The sequence below is a fragment of the Apium graveolens genome, chromosome 10 (assembly GCF_009905375.1).
Source record: "Apium graveolens cultivar Ventura chromosome 10, ASM990537v1, whole genome shotgun sequence".
In the NCBI taxonomy this organism is placed as follows: domain Eukaryota; kingdom Viridiplantae; phylum Streptophyta; class Magnoliopsida; order Apiales; family Apiaceae; genus Apium; species Apium graveolens.
Window position 1 is genome coordinate 126,337,535 of NC_133656.1, and position 17,327 is coordinate 126,354,861.

Genomic DNA, 17,327 nt, shown 5'->3' on the forward strand with positions numbered 1-17,327 from the left:
AGATACAACACCCATGCCATTCTTTCTAAACAAGATAAAATCTATAATGACTCAAGATTTTAAAATAAACAAACGATTATGAGATTCTACTATTTATGAACCACGGAATAAAATACAAATTTTCTTTGTTTTTCTGACATGGGGCAATTTTGTCAAAAGCGAGTTCATTGAACTTGTAAGGTTCTGGGTTTTAAGAGAGACCGTTGTGACTCTCTCACTACCTGGAAATCAAACCATTGTCTAATATTGATTTAAAGTATTTTATTCAAGGAAAAAATGGGTGCCTCCTTATGAAGGAATGATGATCCTTTTAAATTTAACAAAACCCTAAAGTTAAAGATTAAGTTGATCATATGCCTTCCAATGAGTCCAATGCGTTAACCCCTAGATCCACAAAGAGTGGGTTCACAATAGGATTGTGAACTTAGAGGCATAGAGGTTGGCGAGATTTATTGGATAAATATGAACAAATATTGTTTCACCAAGTTATCCAAGAGTTATATAATTGATATAATTGACAAATATTGTCTACCTAAATAATCATGTTTTAAGAGAAAAGCCAAAACTGACCTAATGCATGATAAAATATGGATATTGGGTCACTAGAAAGGGTATAGAAGATATTTTTTCTGAATTAATAGTTAGGGCTATTGATTTGATAAAAATAGTAGGAGATATATATTGTGAATATATATATGAATAATCACTTGAACATAATTTAATGAACTAAGTCATTTTATGCACTTTAATATTGTAGATATCAAATGACAAATAACACAAATAAGTTTTTTATGTAATATTCCTTGAAAAGGACAAGATGACATGATAATTTCCTCAATTGACATGGGAACTTGAGGATTGACCTCAAGTTCAAGGACGTCGCTCAAACCCATCCCTTATTGCTTCTAGGTGAGAATGAAACATGTGCTGAACAAAATGCTTATCACAAGCAAGTTGATTATGCAACTGATGTTTCATGTCTCATGCTTGTAATTATGAGTGCTGAGTTTTAGAAGCAACAAGAGCATAATGATTCTTATGAAATGACTGAGCACCTTCAAATGATGTTTGAAGGACTGGCTCGTCAGAAAGATTTAACAATAATAAGGTACCATACTTTTGAATTAATGGAAGATTGATATCCGGTTGGACCACATGTTATAAAGATGATAGGTATATGTACCTTAATATTTTGGGTTTCAAGAATATTCTAGAGACTTAGCTTGATTTGATCAAACAACCTTTGAACAACTTTTATTCTTAGTTTTCTTAAGAACAAAATGAATGAGATAGAAAGAACACTCACTGAGTTGTTAAGCATGTTTAGAACTGCTGAAAATAACTTGGTAAAGGTATGAATTACATCCATATTGATGATGTACACATGGAATGCAAATGGGTAAGGAAAGTACACATGCAAGGTGAAGATTTGATCTTATTCGGTGGCAAACCAAAGTCTAATCCCAAAGGGTTTTTGAAGCATGATAGTGATGTTGCTAAAAGAGATGATTGTCATTTATGTAAAAATAACTTAATGATTAGAAGTTAAATTTTCAAGCTTGTTTGGAAGATCTGAAGAAGAAGACTAGCAATGGTCAAGTTTCAGGTATCAGGTTAGAATTGGACCAAAAGTTATCGCTTTAGTTGAAAGAACTTGACACCTAACTTTGCCCATTAGGCGAGATTGAGAACTTGATAAATTGTTATTATGTGCCTGCCTTTAACAGATACATTAAATCAAGTTCTTGTCAGGACAAGAAAGGTTTTCATTTTGATTAAATAAACAATACTTGTTTATTCTATTTTAATAATAAGGAGTTGTATTTTAAAGGGTTAGGAGGTAGCATTGCAAGTTTGAAAATGGCATCAAATCTTGTTTCAAAAGTTAAGGAAGCTCAGAAGAGTGATACATGTTTGGAAGTTATTAGATCCGAGGTGGCAGGTGGCAAGCAAAAACATTTTTCTGTTGATGATGAGGGCGTGATGGTTGGGTAATAAATTGTGTGTGCCAGCCGACCCTATAATTCACAAGGAAATTTAAAAGGTGGCTTATAGTTCTTCATTCTATATTCATCCAGGTTCCACCAAGATGTATGGGGATTTGAAGAAGCATTTCTGGTGGAGTGGAATGAAGGGAGATATAGTTGAATTTGTGGGGAAATGTCTTACATGTCAACAAGTGAAGATAGACCATTAAAGGCCTAGTGGATTGTTGCAGTAGTTAGATATTCCGGTTTGGAAGTGGGAAAACATTACTATGGATTTTGTGACTCATTGGACAAGAACTTTCAAGAAGAATGATGTCATATGGGCGGTGGTTGATAGACTTACTAAGTCCGCTCACTTCTTACATATTAAAGAGACTACTCCTCTTCAGGAGTTGGCAGAGATTTTTCAGTGTGATATTTTTAGGCTTCATGGTGCCTATATCGATAGTTTCTAACAGGGATACGAGATTTACATCGTGTTTTGAAAGGTTTCCAGCAAGCTTGGGGTACAAGGATTAATTTTAGTACAGCTTATCATCCATAGATCGATAGACAATCAGAGAGGATGATTCAAACATTGTAAGATATGTAGAGGGCTTGTTCTTTAGAGTGGACAAGTGATTCAGATAAGTATTTGTATATGGTTGAGTTTACATCCAATAATAGTTGGCACTTTATTGCTATGCCACCATTTGAGGCTTTGTATGGTAGCAGGTGTAGGGCTCCATCTTGTTGGGATGAGGTTGGTGAGAGAGTCATTAAAGGACCAGAGATAGTTAGAATCACTAATGAGAAGGTGGACAAAGTTAAAGCAAGTTTAAAGGATACTTAATCACATCAAAAGAGTTATGCGGACCATCACAAGAAGTTTGGTGGATTTGAACCAGGTGATCATGTGTTTTTGATGGTATCGCCTTGTAAGGGTGTGAAACATTTTGGTATGAGGGGGAAGCTTAGTCTGAGGTATGTTGGACCTTTTGATGTTATGGAGAAAGTGGAGGAAATGTCTTTTAAATTTGCATTTCTGCCACAACTATCTCATCTGCATAATATGTTTCATATATCTTTTTTGAGGGGCTAAAAATATCATCCATTACACATATTTCATTATCCATTACACGTAACGCCTGTAAATATTTGATATAAATGTAATATAATATTCCGTTTTGTGCACTATATAATTTTTCAAGTAATAGATGTCAGAAATTATGTGAATTCAATGCGTTCATATACATTCTTCGATGTGTGGCATTCCGAACATTGTTAGATTATTTAAGTGCGCAAGAAAAATTTGTTACACAATTAATTAATGTTTAAGTTTATCACGATTGGATAATAAAAGTTGTAATTTGACAAAAAATGATAATTTGTATAATAGCGGCTTAGAATCAAATTGCTTACATTTTTTTATGTAGCTTAGACTTGTTAATCATATTTTTATTTGGCTTATATATTAGAGTATTAATTTTAGAAATTTCTTTTAAGAATACATTCTTGTTCAATATTTTTGAAAACAACTTTATAAAACTTCTAAAAGCCCATAGTATTTATGTTATTAATTTTTTGATTTATGGAGTTGTATGTTATTTACTAAAATCCAATCTTTTTAATTATACTTTTATTAATTAATAGATTATTAGTATACCCTTACATGCATTTTAGCTTATAATAGAGTCCAAGGCTAAGAGTGTAACTTCCAACCCCACTAACTTGCTAGTTTACTCCTTTGACCTTGCATGCAATTTTTGTCACAACTAGCAAAAGGGACACTTGTGTAATTTTTCCATTCCACTACCACTTTTAATCAAATCAAAGTATCAAAATCAAGGAAATGCTCTCATTTCACATCACACCCACTCAAACACCTCACCCTCTCCTCTCATCCCTCCCTCTCGGCCGAAGCACACCCCCACCCCATTCTTGCCATTTTTCTTCACTTCTTTTCATTTTCTTTCACTTCTCAAGCTAGTCAAGCCAAGACCTTCATCATCTAGACGAGTATCTTCATTTTAGGGTTAGTTTTGTGGGTGCATGTTGTTAAAGCCGAAGTTAAGACCTTAGTTCTTGTGAACTCAAGGTTTCGACCATGGTGGCTTATAGATATGCGGAAGATGTGATCTTGGAGAGGTGTTACACTTCTATTTTTCCATGTCATAATCTTATTCATAAATATCTGGCACTGATTTCTTAAGAGCCGAATGTTTAGAGTGTTGATCTTGGGTAGTTTTTTATTAAAATGACCATGCATGTTGTTTTCGAAAGTCTTATTCTTTAAAAATGTTGTTTTATCAAGTTTAAATTCTTGCATGCCATTTTTACTTCAAGATAAATTAAGTTTAGCACTTGCATGTAGGATTTAGCTATTGCATGTAGGATTTAGCACTTGCATGTTGGTTTATAAGTGGTTTTCGAAGTAAAAACCATTCTTGTTGATTTTGTGCTTTGGTACTAGACTTATATGAGATGCATGCTGTGGTTTTTTGTTATAAAATTTCTAGATGAAGTATTCCATGATGACAAGGGATTATATTTAGTAGATATCAAGTTATTATTTTTGATATGTAGTTCAAATTTTTCCTTAAAAAATCGAAGATGTGATATTGCCAATATAGTTGTTCTTTTAACCTCTTGATAATTGATTTTTGTGAGTTGCATGCCATTATTACTTTAATAAAATGCTATTTTAGATTATATATGATCATATGAGCTTATGGTGAGTAGGTGTCATGATGTTACCATGCATGTTTACTTCAAATTTTTGCCTTTAAATTCCAAGTGATGGCTTGTCTTGTGATGTGTTACTTTGCTTGTTTTTATAAGTGATATTCATGATAAATAAATTGCAAATGGACCTTATAAGTTGTAAGTCAGTAGATGTTAGTGTATGTTAGGACTTGCCTTGGTCGTTTGTTGATTGATTTTGGTATAATGAAGGGAGTTAAGGTGGAATGAGTCGCATTAGTCTTAGGAGGGTATAATTTTGTACTAGAAGTTTATGTCATTTTAGATGAGTTTTAGTAAGGCTTTATAGGCCTGAGCTCAGGGGAGTTGGGACTTGGTTCATACTTGAGTCCAGTAGCTTTAGAATCAATTAAAACTTGTACTTAATTAGGTGCATACACACAAACCCGAGAGCAACTCAGAACAGGGCAGATTTGATTAAACTTGACTTTTGATTGATTATTATCATGTCATAGGATAGGCCTTCATGGGGCCTTGGTCTAAATAGGTATAATAAAGTCTTAGGATGCTTAAAAAGCCATTAAAATCAATAAATGAACTAGATAAGTGAGTATTAAGTTTTGAGTCAACTTCCACTTAAGGCCTAGGGAGTCCTGAGTGAGTTCTTTGAGTCATTCTAAATTTTAGAGTCAATTTAGAGTCTTGATAACCTTTGAGAGTTGGTTTGGAGTGAAGGCCCAAGGTGGAGATACCCTATTTCCACCAAAACACCCGAGAGTCACCATTAGAGTTGCCTTTGGAAACTTTAGAGAAGTGCATTGCTTTTGTGTATCTTTTTACTGAGGCCTTGATGTCAGACCAATTTCTAAAGTTAGCTTAAAGTCATAAGAAGTCATGGGAGTCAGAATATATCAAAGTCCAAAGGTAGAAATCCATATTTTTTCCAAGGCACATAATTGGTGCCAAGGTGTACATTCGGTAAGTTAAGTAGTGTGCATTACATTTATGAGTTATTTGAAGTGAGGCACAAGTGTGCCTTACTAAATCTAGGTTGAGTTGAGGTCTGTAAAGGAGAATTAGGAGTATTGTTCATAATATTTGTATGTTATTTGGTTAATTGCTTAAGTGACTAAGGTCGTAAACAGAGTCTAGGTATGTACAATTAATTAAGTGATAAATTGTCATGCCATTTCTTGCTAGGTGTTATGTGGTTTATGTGATCCATATATTACTTGTAATTAGTAGAATTTAATTATATATATATATATGTGTATATATGTATATATATATTTATAGTATACGCGAAAGGGTAGTTAGCAAGAGTTGTAACGAGGATACTATTTATTATACGTTCAAGTAGGAGGCCAGGAAAGGAGCCCTTAGACGATTCCATACAAATGCTCAGTAAGCGTAGTCTAGGCAAGTAAACTCTCAACTTACCTCTATAATTCTGCTTCTTTTGATTAAATACCCTGTGGATGCATGACTACAGTTTTAATAGAATTAAATAGTTCCTGACATCACCTAATGATTAAATTTTGGATTTAGTTAACCGCTTTCATACTTGAATTGACCCCTTTTCATCATATATTACCTTATACCCTCATGGATACCCTATAATAGTCCCTTAATATATCATGTGAAACCTAAATCCCTCACAAATTTGAATTATTTCTTTGGGAACCCTCATCTTAATAACACTCCTTCAATTTTAGAAAACTTGTCACTTGAACCTTGACAATACCAACCCTTGTTATCTTGTCCTTGATCAAAAACCCAATGAAATTAAAATGAATTGATTAAAAGGAATTGGATGTTATGTTCTGATAAGACTGAGGCGCCAGTCACTGTTAAACATCAGTGGCGGGGAGCCTGATGGTTTTATATTGCCAATGTATGCCGAGGATCCTCAATAGTTGTGAATAACTTGTTATGTGGTTCAGAGCTTTGATGTGGGCTGATCACCCCTCATCCCCTCATCACTCATAGCACCATGAGATTTCCAATTCCATTCACTTATTAAAAACTTGATCTTTTATTTGAGATTTCATATTGTTGATTATCTTCTGTTATCATTTTATTGAGTATATGATGTATTGTTATTCACTATTATTCACTTGATGAGCGTTTTGCTCATTAATATTGTTATTAATGTTATCCTTCCGGTGAAACCCGAAGATAGTTCATTTCAAGCAAACCGTAAGACTTCCGGGGACTCGGGGTATGCCTACCATCAGATGTTGGAGAAGGTGGGGAACTGGTAGTTCCCTAATGTTTATAAACTTTGGGTTTAATATTTGGTAGTAATTTGACTCAAGATATTTTGGTCTATAATATTAAAAGATGTTAGATGTTGTTCAAACTCATTCCTGTGGATCCGGGGATTGTGGTTAAGGTTTGTAGCTTTAGTATTCTATCTTTTTGTAGTACTTTACAGTTTAATTAATATTATGCATATTTCTGCTAGTTAGTAGTGTGGGTCCGTGACATTACATAATATTAGAGAAGATCTTTCTTATGGGGAAGAAGTTGAGGCTATCTTAGCTCGAGAGGAGCGAGTTCAGAGGAAGAACACCATTCCGTTTGTGAAGATTTTGTGGAAAAGTCATTCTGAGAGAGAGATGACTTGGGAGTTAGAAGACTCTATTCGTGAGATATATCCGTATTTTATCGAATCAGGTACAAATATGTAGTTTTGTTTGATTCCGGGGACGAAATTCTTTTTAAGGGGTATATATATAATATACAAGAATATTATATATTTTAAAATAATTTTGAAGTATAATTGTTAGTATCCAAAGAACTTTACTCTATATATATATATGATTCTGATTTGATGATTAATACCTATATATAATTATTTGATGTTCTGAGTTAATAATTAATACTAAATTTATATATGTTTAGTGTACATGGATTTGCTTCCAACTATATTATATCATGTTTATTTAAAAGTTGTGATTATTATAATAATTAACCAAATCATGAGTTCGTTAATAAAATAAATAGTTTCTATTTGTATGTAATATCATGATAGAGTGTTTCATATTTATTAGTTATGTCACTAAACAATTATTATTATTATATGTGGGGATACTCATTATCAATTTTATGTATATTGTGGGTAGAACTTTTTTAATTATCAGATGAACTAATAGTATGCATATGTTTTAGTTTTGTAATTAGTTAATATATTTGTAATGAATAAAGTGGTGAATTAAAATAATTAATTGTTGCATGACTAGGTGTCAACATCAGTTTTTATATTTATATTATTTACTTGATTAATTAGTATGCTGAGTTGATCCATTTCTGAATATGGTACATCTGTCTTGTTTTATACAGGAGGATATGGTTTTGATGTGTGTGGTTGTAGGGTCCTGTAGTACCAAAATCAGTAGTAGAGTTGCCGCACAATTTTAGATTAATATAAATATTGCTTTCAAATAAATTATTAACTAATTTAAGAATCAACAAAATATTAATTATAAATTATAATTTTGTATTTACATCGCGGGCCCAGAATTTAGTCACTCAATTGCAGATTTATTAGTATTTTAGTTGCGATATTCGAGATATGGATTCTATCTCTTTTTATTCAGCGTCACTCCTCCTAGATATCAAATATCCGTGATTTATTGAATTCAATATTTTATTTGCTCCATTAATATTGTTTGATCATTTTAACATCCGAAAGTTATTTTGAAAATTGATTTTGGAAAATTTTAAATGTCTGTTTATGCGGTTTTCAAAATTTATTTATTGCACCCTCCAGTTTGGAAATATGAATTATTTGTCTCAAGTGATTTTTAAAATTTTGCGAGAATATTTTTTCATTTTACCCTTAAAGTAATATATGGTATACGGTATACCGAATTAACCAGCTGTAGAGGTATGTCATAGCCGCACCAGTGATATGAAACTTCGGTGACAGTGTGATTGCTCACGACGTATCCTTCTGTTAGCTCTTGGGAGGAGTTTTTGGCCATTTTATATTTGTTCATAATACGTGAGTGCACCTACAGTTCAATGTGTGATTTGATATAAGCTGATATTGTATATGCCCTACACGTTGTCCAATTCGTTACACACATGACGTATTATATAATGTGTGTATTTTTATCTGTTCTGATCTCGGTATGAAATATTTGAACCCCTCGTTATTCGAGCCATACTTATTTCTTATTTTTAAAATTATTGTTTTATTATAAATTGTGAAATCTTCATTTCTGGTTTTTGTTTTATAAATTGTATTCAAAATTCGTATTGGGTGTTTAGCTAATGCCGTCTGTATGGTGGAGGGGTACCCATTTATTGATTACAATTTTGGACTTTATGAGTGTCTAGACTTAATCATTTATTTAGAGATTTCAACATTTATATTATTGATTTTGAAAGTTTGGAGAACTAATCTTATGTTGGAGATTTTAGACTGTTTAATTATTGTTCACAAATATATTAGTGCTTTGTTTGCAGATTTATGGATTTTACTTTTATTCTTTTTAAACGGGTGTTACAATTAAGATATGTAACTGTTTTTAAATTTATTCACATAATAAATATGTAACACCTGTATTTATATATTTCTTTTAACTTTAAATATTTAAATTAAAAAAAAAGACAGTAAAAAACTAACAACCACTTTGTACATAAAAGAAAGATTAATAGAATCATTGAAATTTCCCCCAAACTCAATATTATTATTCAATGAACAAATATTTGAAATTATGAAATTATGAAATATGACTTTTCCCCTTTTTGTCTTGATTCATAAATGTGAATTTCCCCCTTGTGTGTCCTCATTCATCGTCAGATGAGACACTAACATCTTCATTAGAGGAGACACTAAGATCTTGATTCGGTGAGAGATCAACCTGTTGCTTAGCCTTGCCCTTCTACACAACCACAAATGAATTAGCGGCTAAAATTTCAGAGGGGCTGGAGGCCGACCTAGCCACCCTAGCCATAGGCTAGGTCGGCCCCTGCATATATACACATGTTAATTGGAAAAATAAATAAAGTACATGAGTTACCTGCTCATAAATCTTCTTTCTCCATAGTATCACATATTGCCATATGTTTTTAAAATCATCTATGGTAATACCATCCTTCCAAATGACCTGTTGTGCTCCTTTCTTTATTGCATTCATTATAACCTCTCTTCTATTATCAGATGATACTACTGCATGTATGAGAACAATTAGCTAATGAAATGGAATGTAAAAATATAAGATTATTCTATTTATACATAACAATAATTATTAGAACATGTATAACTTTAAAAGTGAATAAAAGGCTTTGAAAAATATAGAATATCTCTGACCCATATAAAAAAGAATGTGAATATATTAAATCTACTAAAATATATCAGTGTCTATATCCATAACAAAGCTAAAAAAGATTAAATCAGCTCACAAATAACGGTAAATCAGTGTCATATATATTTATTTGTAAATATTAATTGTTCTTATGTTTATTCAACTTTAATCTTATATAATATTGTATAACACAAACTCACAAATAACTGGTAGTAACTTGAATTCTTCATGAATTTGTTGCATTAGTTGAACACCATTGATGTCTTTCATGTGTATTTCAGCAATAACGAGATCAAACAAATCATTCCTTAACATACTGAAAGCCTCAGCAGCATATTTTGCACCCATTACTGAAATTCATTTAAGAAAATCATTAGCCGTGCAGACATAAGGTGGAAAGATTTTTAAAGAGGAGTGTGTGTATATACAAGTGTTGTATATGTTAAAAAAATCAAGATATACGTTAGTAGATAAATACAAAATAATACCCTCGTATTCACATTCTTGAAGCATGTTACAAATTTGAGTTCTCAATGTCTCATCATCGTCCACCACCAAAAACTTATACATCTTTCTTTGATTTTTGAATTTGTATCTTGTGGTTGCTAAAGAACTTGGGTTGCATCCAATTTATAACAATTTTTCATGTCAATCCTGTAAAGATTAATGAATATATAATAAAAAGATATGTAACCTGGATAAAAATTTAATAGATATGGGTGGATAGTATATATCCTTATTATCTTTAACAACTATCTATAGATAATAAACTAAATGTATCTATATGTAGATATCAGATACGATTGTATAGTTTTATATATAGTAGATATCAATATGTGTATATTCATTAGTGTTTTTTGACAGCTTAGGTTGCACCTATTTTCTAACCAATTATCCATATCAATAGTATAAAGATTCAAACATATATACCAAAAAAATAAACTACTATAAATATAATACTAAAATTCTTTCAAAAAAAATCCAAAGAATATTTATGGATAGTCTATATTCTTTTCGTATTAAACAGTTTACATTATTTTTCTTTAATTATTTATTTAACGAATATTTATTTATATATATATATATATAATAAGCTAAATATATCTAGTATATGTAAATATCCTATCACACAATATATGGAAGTAATATATTGTGTATGAGATATGAAAGATTGAGCAATTTTGACTGTTACGCATTCCAACATTAGCAAAAGAGGTTGAAAGTAATCTACAGGGTGAGGCCTGCCTTAATTTAGAGTGTGGATTATATTAATATTCCAAGTTTGGACAAATAAGAATGTATAATGTACTACAATAACTCAAATATAATTTATAACCCTGATCTTGTTATCCATTCCCATCACTACGCTCTAATTTTCTTTATCAAATAATTACAATTGTTAGATTCAAATATTAAAAAAAATACACTCCACAAATTTTCAGGGTGTCAAAATAAACATTTATATTGTTATCTATAAAGATACATATAGTTCCCACATTCAAATGTTACCAACAACAACTATTTATATTATTATTTATGAATAAGATCTCACCAATAATATACTTTTTATACTATTTGAACATAAATTGAAATTATACACAATAAAATTATAATTATATAATCATTATTTAGAATTTAATTATTTATATAGAATTTTAATAAAATTATATAAAAATAAAATAAAATATATAAATATTAACCAAGAGCCGTGCATGGCACAAGCCGTAAGCTAGTAAGATTAATACTTTGACTTCAAGAAAATGGACAAAGTTGGTTTGAGCTAAAATGAAATATGGTTATTATGTACCTTAACAATCACAATCATGTGGACATGTATCACATTAACATCATCAAATGTCTACGTTAAAGTTTTTTTTTCAAAATACTTTTCTTCCCAAGATATTATGAATTTTACATACACTACGTCAAAAATGCTCATATTCATTATTTTTAAATATGGTAACACTACAACAAATCTGGCCATTTACGACGGTTTTTTTGAACTGAAATCGTCGTAATTGAGATATTTACGACGGAAAATAATCGTCGTTTTTCGTCGAGTAGTAAGTTCGTTTTTTGTCACAAGATAAAATTGCGTCGCAAGTTAGGAAGTAGGGGCCACATATTCAATAAAATAATAAATCTACTTACGACGGAATATATTGGCGTATGTTATGAACTTAAGATGGAAGATATCGTCGTATTTTAGCTACTTGCACTTAAAAAAATCTCTCCGGAAAAATGGAAAAACTCCAGATTCCGGTGAGATTTTCATTTTCAGCAAATCATAACAAGTTCAAATCAGTATTTTTCAGCTCGTTTATGCACACCAAACAAAACAAAACTACTTCTACAGTACATAAGTAACATAACATCATATTACCAACGAATCATTTGTTCTAATATTACACAAACAGGGCCATTTCTGAACCAAACAAAACATTAGAAAATAATGCTATATTCATGTTCAATCTACAAATATTAACAAAGAAACAAATAATATATCACGATATGTAAAACCAAAATATGAAAGTCAGCTCAAAATATTTATATTGAGGGATTTCCGCTGTACAAGCTCGGCTGGGACGCCCTTAATTTTGATTAAACCACTGGTATGCTTGTAGTGAATCCACAACCACCGCCACAAACATCATTCCAATTACTTCCAGCGCCACTCACCGGAGGCCGCGCAACTTCTACCGGCGACTTCTACAGGAGACAACAACGGCGACCTCGTCGGTAAAGCTCCATGAAAGTATCCCCACATATACATTATTATATACACCATTGAGGATTGAATTTAAAATTGGTGGAGAGCCGCATAAGTAAGTATTTTAAACCCGCTCCCTCGTTAATACATGTGTACTCCAGTAAATAATTTAAGTTAAAACCGTACGGATATCAATATCTGTATATATTAGTGATATGCCAAGAATTTGTTTTAAAAAAATAAATTTATTTGGTTTGCTATTTTAATAATCAACAACTGGTGACTAGTACATGTTATCGGTGTTTAGTTCCACATTAAATTGGTGTTTCAATTATTTTAAAAATATTTTTCGACGATCCAACCGTATGGATGTCAATATATATATATATATTAGTGATATAACCAAAATTTTATATCAAAATTATTTTATCTGGTTTGGTGTTTTAACTATTGTTTAATCCTGAATTGGTGTATCGATTATTTTAAAAATATTTTCCGACGATCCAACCATATGGATGTCAATAAATATATATATTAGTGATATAACCAAAATTTTATATCAAAATTATTTTATATGATTTACCATTTTAACAGTCAAACATCAGTTTGACTAGTACAATTAACTACTATTTAATCCTGAATTGGTGTTTCGATTATTTTAAAAATATTTTTCGACGATCCAACCGTATGGATGTCAATAGATATATATATTAGTGATATAATCAAAATTTTATATCAAAATCATTTTATTTAGTTTATCATTTTAACAGTCAAAAATCAGTTTGACTAGTACAACTAACTACTATTTAATCCTGAATTGGTGTTTCGATTATTTTAAAAATATTTTTCGACGATCCAACCATATGGATGTCAATAGATATATATATTAGTGATATAATCAAAATTTTATATCAAAATCATTTTATCTCGTTTAACATTTTAACAATCAAGCTTGAGTTTGATTAGGACAGCTAACTACTGTTTAATCCTGGATTGGTGTTTTGATTATTTTAAAAATATTTTTCGATGATACAACCGTATGGATGTCTATAAATATATATATTAGTGATATAACCAAAATTTTATATCAAAATTATTTTATCTCGATTGTCATTTTAACAGTCAAACCTAGTATGTCAAACTACTGTTTAAGCCTGAATTGGTATTTCGATTATTTTAAAAATATTTTTTGACGATACAACCGTATGGATGTCTATAAATATATATATTAGTGATATAACCAAAATTTTATATCAAAATTATTTTATCTCGATTGTCATTTTAACAGTCAAACCTAGTACAGCTAACTACTGTTTAAGCCTGAATTGGTATTTCGATTATTTCAAAAAAAAAATTTGACGATCCAACCGTATGGATGTCAATATATATATCAAAGTTACTTATCAAAATAATTTTATTTGGTTTGTCATTTTAACAGTCAAGCATGAGTTTAACTTGTAAAACTAACTAGTGTTAAGTTCTGAATTTGTGTTTCGATTATTTTAAAAATACTTTTCGTCGAACCAACCGTATAGATGCAAATATATATATATATATATATATACTAGTGATATAACTAAAGTTACACATCAAAATAATTTTATTTGGTTTGTCATTTTAACACTAAGCATGAGCTTGACTTGTTCAACAAATTAGTGTTTAGTCTTTAATTGTGTTTCGATTATTTTAAAAATATTTTTCATTGAATCAACCGTATGGATGACAATATATATATATATATATATTTATATATATTAGTGATATATTCATATTAAATAATTTTATCAAATATTTATTTTTTTCTGAAATTTCTAAAATGTCACCCAAACAAAAAAATGCTGACATTAATATGGTTGGATCATAAAATAATATTTTTGAAAATTGAAAATTTCAAAATTCATGTGCTAATTTACGAAGGAATTTGTCATAAATTATTAGCTGGAAAAAATTGGACAAAGGTCAAATTTGCCGCCAAAATTTCGGGGAAAAGTTGAATTTCCCTCTTTGATAATTTACGACGAATTCTAATTTCCGTCGTAAATTGAACGATCTGATCTTTTCCGTCAATAATTTTTCATCGTAAACTTAGGCAAAATATTTTTTTATTTAATTTCAAGTTAAATTTTTAATAAAAATAATTAACTTACGACGAAATATTGAAATCGTCGCAAATATTAAGACGTTTTGCATTTCGTCGTAAAAATTTACGACGTTTTAGTTTTTTCTGTCATAAATTGGGCACATACTTTTTTCCGTCGTAAATTTGCCTTCGTAAATGCCTAAATTTGTTGTAGTGCAGTACGTCAAATAAGTATTACATTATGCTTTTTTTTATATGCAACAAAAATTGAGAGTTGCACCAGCTATGGTGGGATTTGACACGTAATTCAAGGTTTTTTGGCCACGAACTGCAACACTGACACATGACAATTGGGCAGACTAGCGAAGTCACTTGCCACATGTCATGACACGTTTGCAAAGTGAGACGACTTGCATGCACACACGCTATGTGGTGTGACAAATTAGCATATTGGTCCTGCTGTTCTGATGTCACTTAACATTTGTCTTCTCATGTCCACAAAGTGGGACCCTTTGTTGGATTACCACATTAGAAAACTGGGGAACACATTTGTGAAATCACGTGCTACATTGTATAACATTTTCTATGGGGATCTAATATGTGTGACCCATATGTCTAATCACCTACCACATCATCGCATAATTTTGTCATATAGCTAATACAACACTATATAACATATCGTTGCACAATGTTGCACTACTATCATTAATAAGCAATACTAGGTAATGTTTAGTATAATATGAGGTGTAGTTTTATTGCAGATAAGTAAACTATAGTAACACTTTTGTTCTAAGGGTTAAAAACCATTGCAAATTAGCACGTTTGGCGAAATGATATGTGTAGCTTTGTGTTTGCTTTTCCTTAAATTCCTTATATGTATAAGATATTTGAACATTCACACACAGATATATATATACAAAATATACTTTTATATTTTATATTGGTTAGTTATATGCATGCATGATGTATATTTGTTTATATTTATTGATACCATCAATTACACAAGTGAATATGACAACAATAACCGTTGAAAAATGAAGTAATGCTCAAGATAGGTAATCTCTTTCGATTCCTTTATAATAGGAGATTGTGTTGAGAAGTAGATAAAATGGGAAAAAGACACACTTAAAGCGAAGGTTGATGCTGTTATATTTAAAGATCAAAGTAAGTTTTCTTTAATGGTTCATAAGTATAATGGACCCTTGGCGGCCATGACTAGTTACAAAGATGGTTTAATTTTTTAGTTACCCATGCACGATTAGTAAAGCCTAAAGATGCCAAGAAATGAATGTTTTATAAGTGAAATTTATATTTTTTTTCAAATTATATTGAAGTTATCCTTTGTTGAAATGAAATATATTATTAGAACAAAGATAGGCTTAAACACATTAAGATGAAAGCAAAAATGCAATATTAATTTTTCACAAAGATTTCACTCCATCAATATTATATGATAAAATTATTACTATAGCTACCTATCACTCTCCTTTGAACAAAAAAAATTATCATTACATTAATAGTATTTTATGATATCTAGGATAATAAAATTATAGACAAAAGTTCTTTGGATACCACATTTTTATCGAATACCTTGGAGATCACCTATGTTCTACAATGAAAATACTATATAATATATATATTTTTGAAGTATGTTCTACGAAAACCACAAATTCATTAAAATTGTTAATAATCATTTAATTTTAATAATTACAATATATATGTTCTGCAATTTCAACAAATATTCCACAAATTAAACATGTTTCGTAGATTAAAACATTTTATAATGTTCTACATGCGATACATGTATGATGTTCAAGATTTTGAATAAAATATTGATCCTTGTAGAATATTATTCAAAAAATAATATGTTGTGCAATATTTTTATGCAAGATTTTAGGTGCGGAAGATAAGCGTGTCCGTTGTCTCCAACAAAAACATGGTGTATGTAGAAATTGATTCTAAAATTATAATACAATCATAAGCTATATATATTACACCTCATCACAATAAAGTTGTAATGTACTGTCCTAAGTTAATGTTTTTATCTGACTACTTTCAAGTATTGCAAGTGTTGTAGCCCAATGTTTTTGAATCGTGGAATAAAGTTGTGATATATTTTTCTCAAGCAAAATATTTGATCTCACTACTTTAAGATTCATGCGCGGGTAACAAAATATGAAGTGTCCACAACAAAAACTCGTTCGTCACCTTAGTAACTATCATTTTCACGGTCTTTAAACTTCTATATTCTTGAGAACACTTTGAGAGTCTTTGCATTTTATGGTACTATAAGTGCTCACGTAAGCATTGTTGATGTTAAGTCCAAACTAGAGTTATAAAGAGGGTCTCCTAAATATAACTAAATCTTATTTTTTGAAAATTTATATTGTGAATCACAAATTCGAATGAAAAAATAGCACTTTAATCAAGAATATTAACCCTCAATGGTGCTTACACCAACAATCATGAAGATTGTTGCAACACCAAATTAAATAGTGCGCACTAGATACAATTTATTAAAACTCACTTATAATTATATCTATTACTTT

The 17,327-nt window shown here is 30.4% G+C and overlaps 1 protein-coding gene across 1 annotated transcript; it reads right to left on the reverse strand.

The window, feature by feature from the left end:
* Positions 1–9,361: 9,361 nt before the first annotated feature.
* Positions 9,362–10,651, reverse strand: LOC141689797 (two-component response regulator ORR21-like). Its single transcript, XM_074494193.1, has 4 exons — positions 10,477–10,651; positions 10,189–10,338; positions 9,704–9,852; positions 9,362–9,565 (listed from the first exon to the last, which is right to left on the reverse strand). The coding sequence occupies exons 1-4, from the start codon at positions 10,556–10,558 to the stop codon at positions 9,470–9,472; spliced, it is 477 nt and encodes a 158-aa protein (XP_074350294.1). The 5' UTR covers positions 10,559–10,651; the 3' UTR covers positions 9,362–9,469.
* Between the last annotated feature and the right edge of the window lie 6,676 nt (positions 10,652–17,327).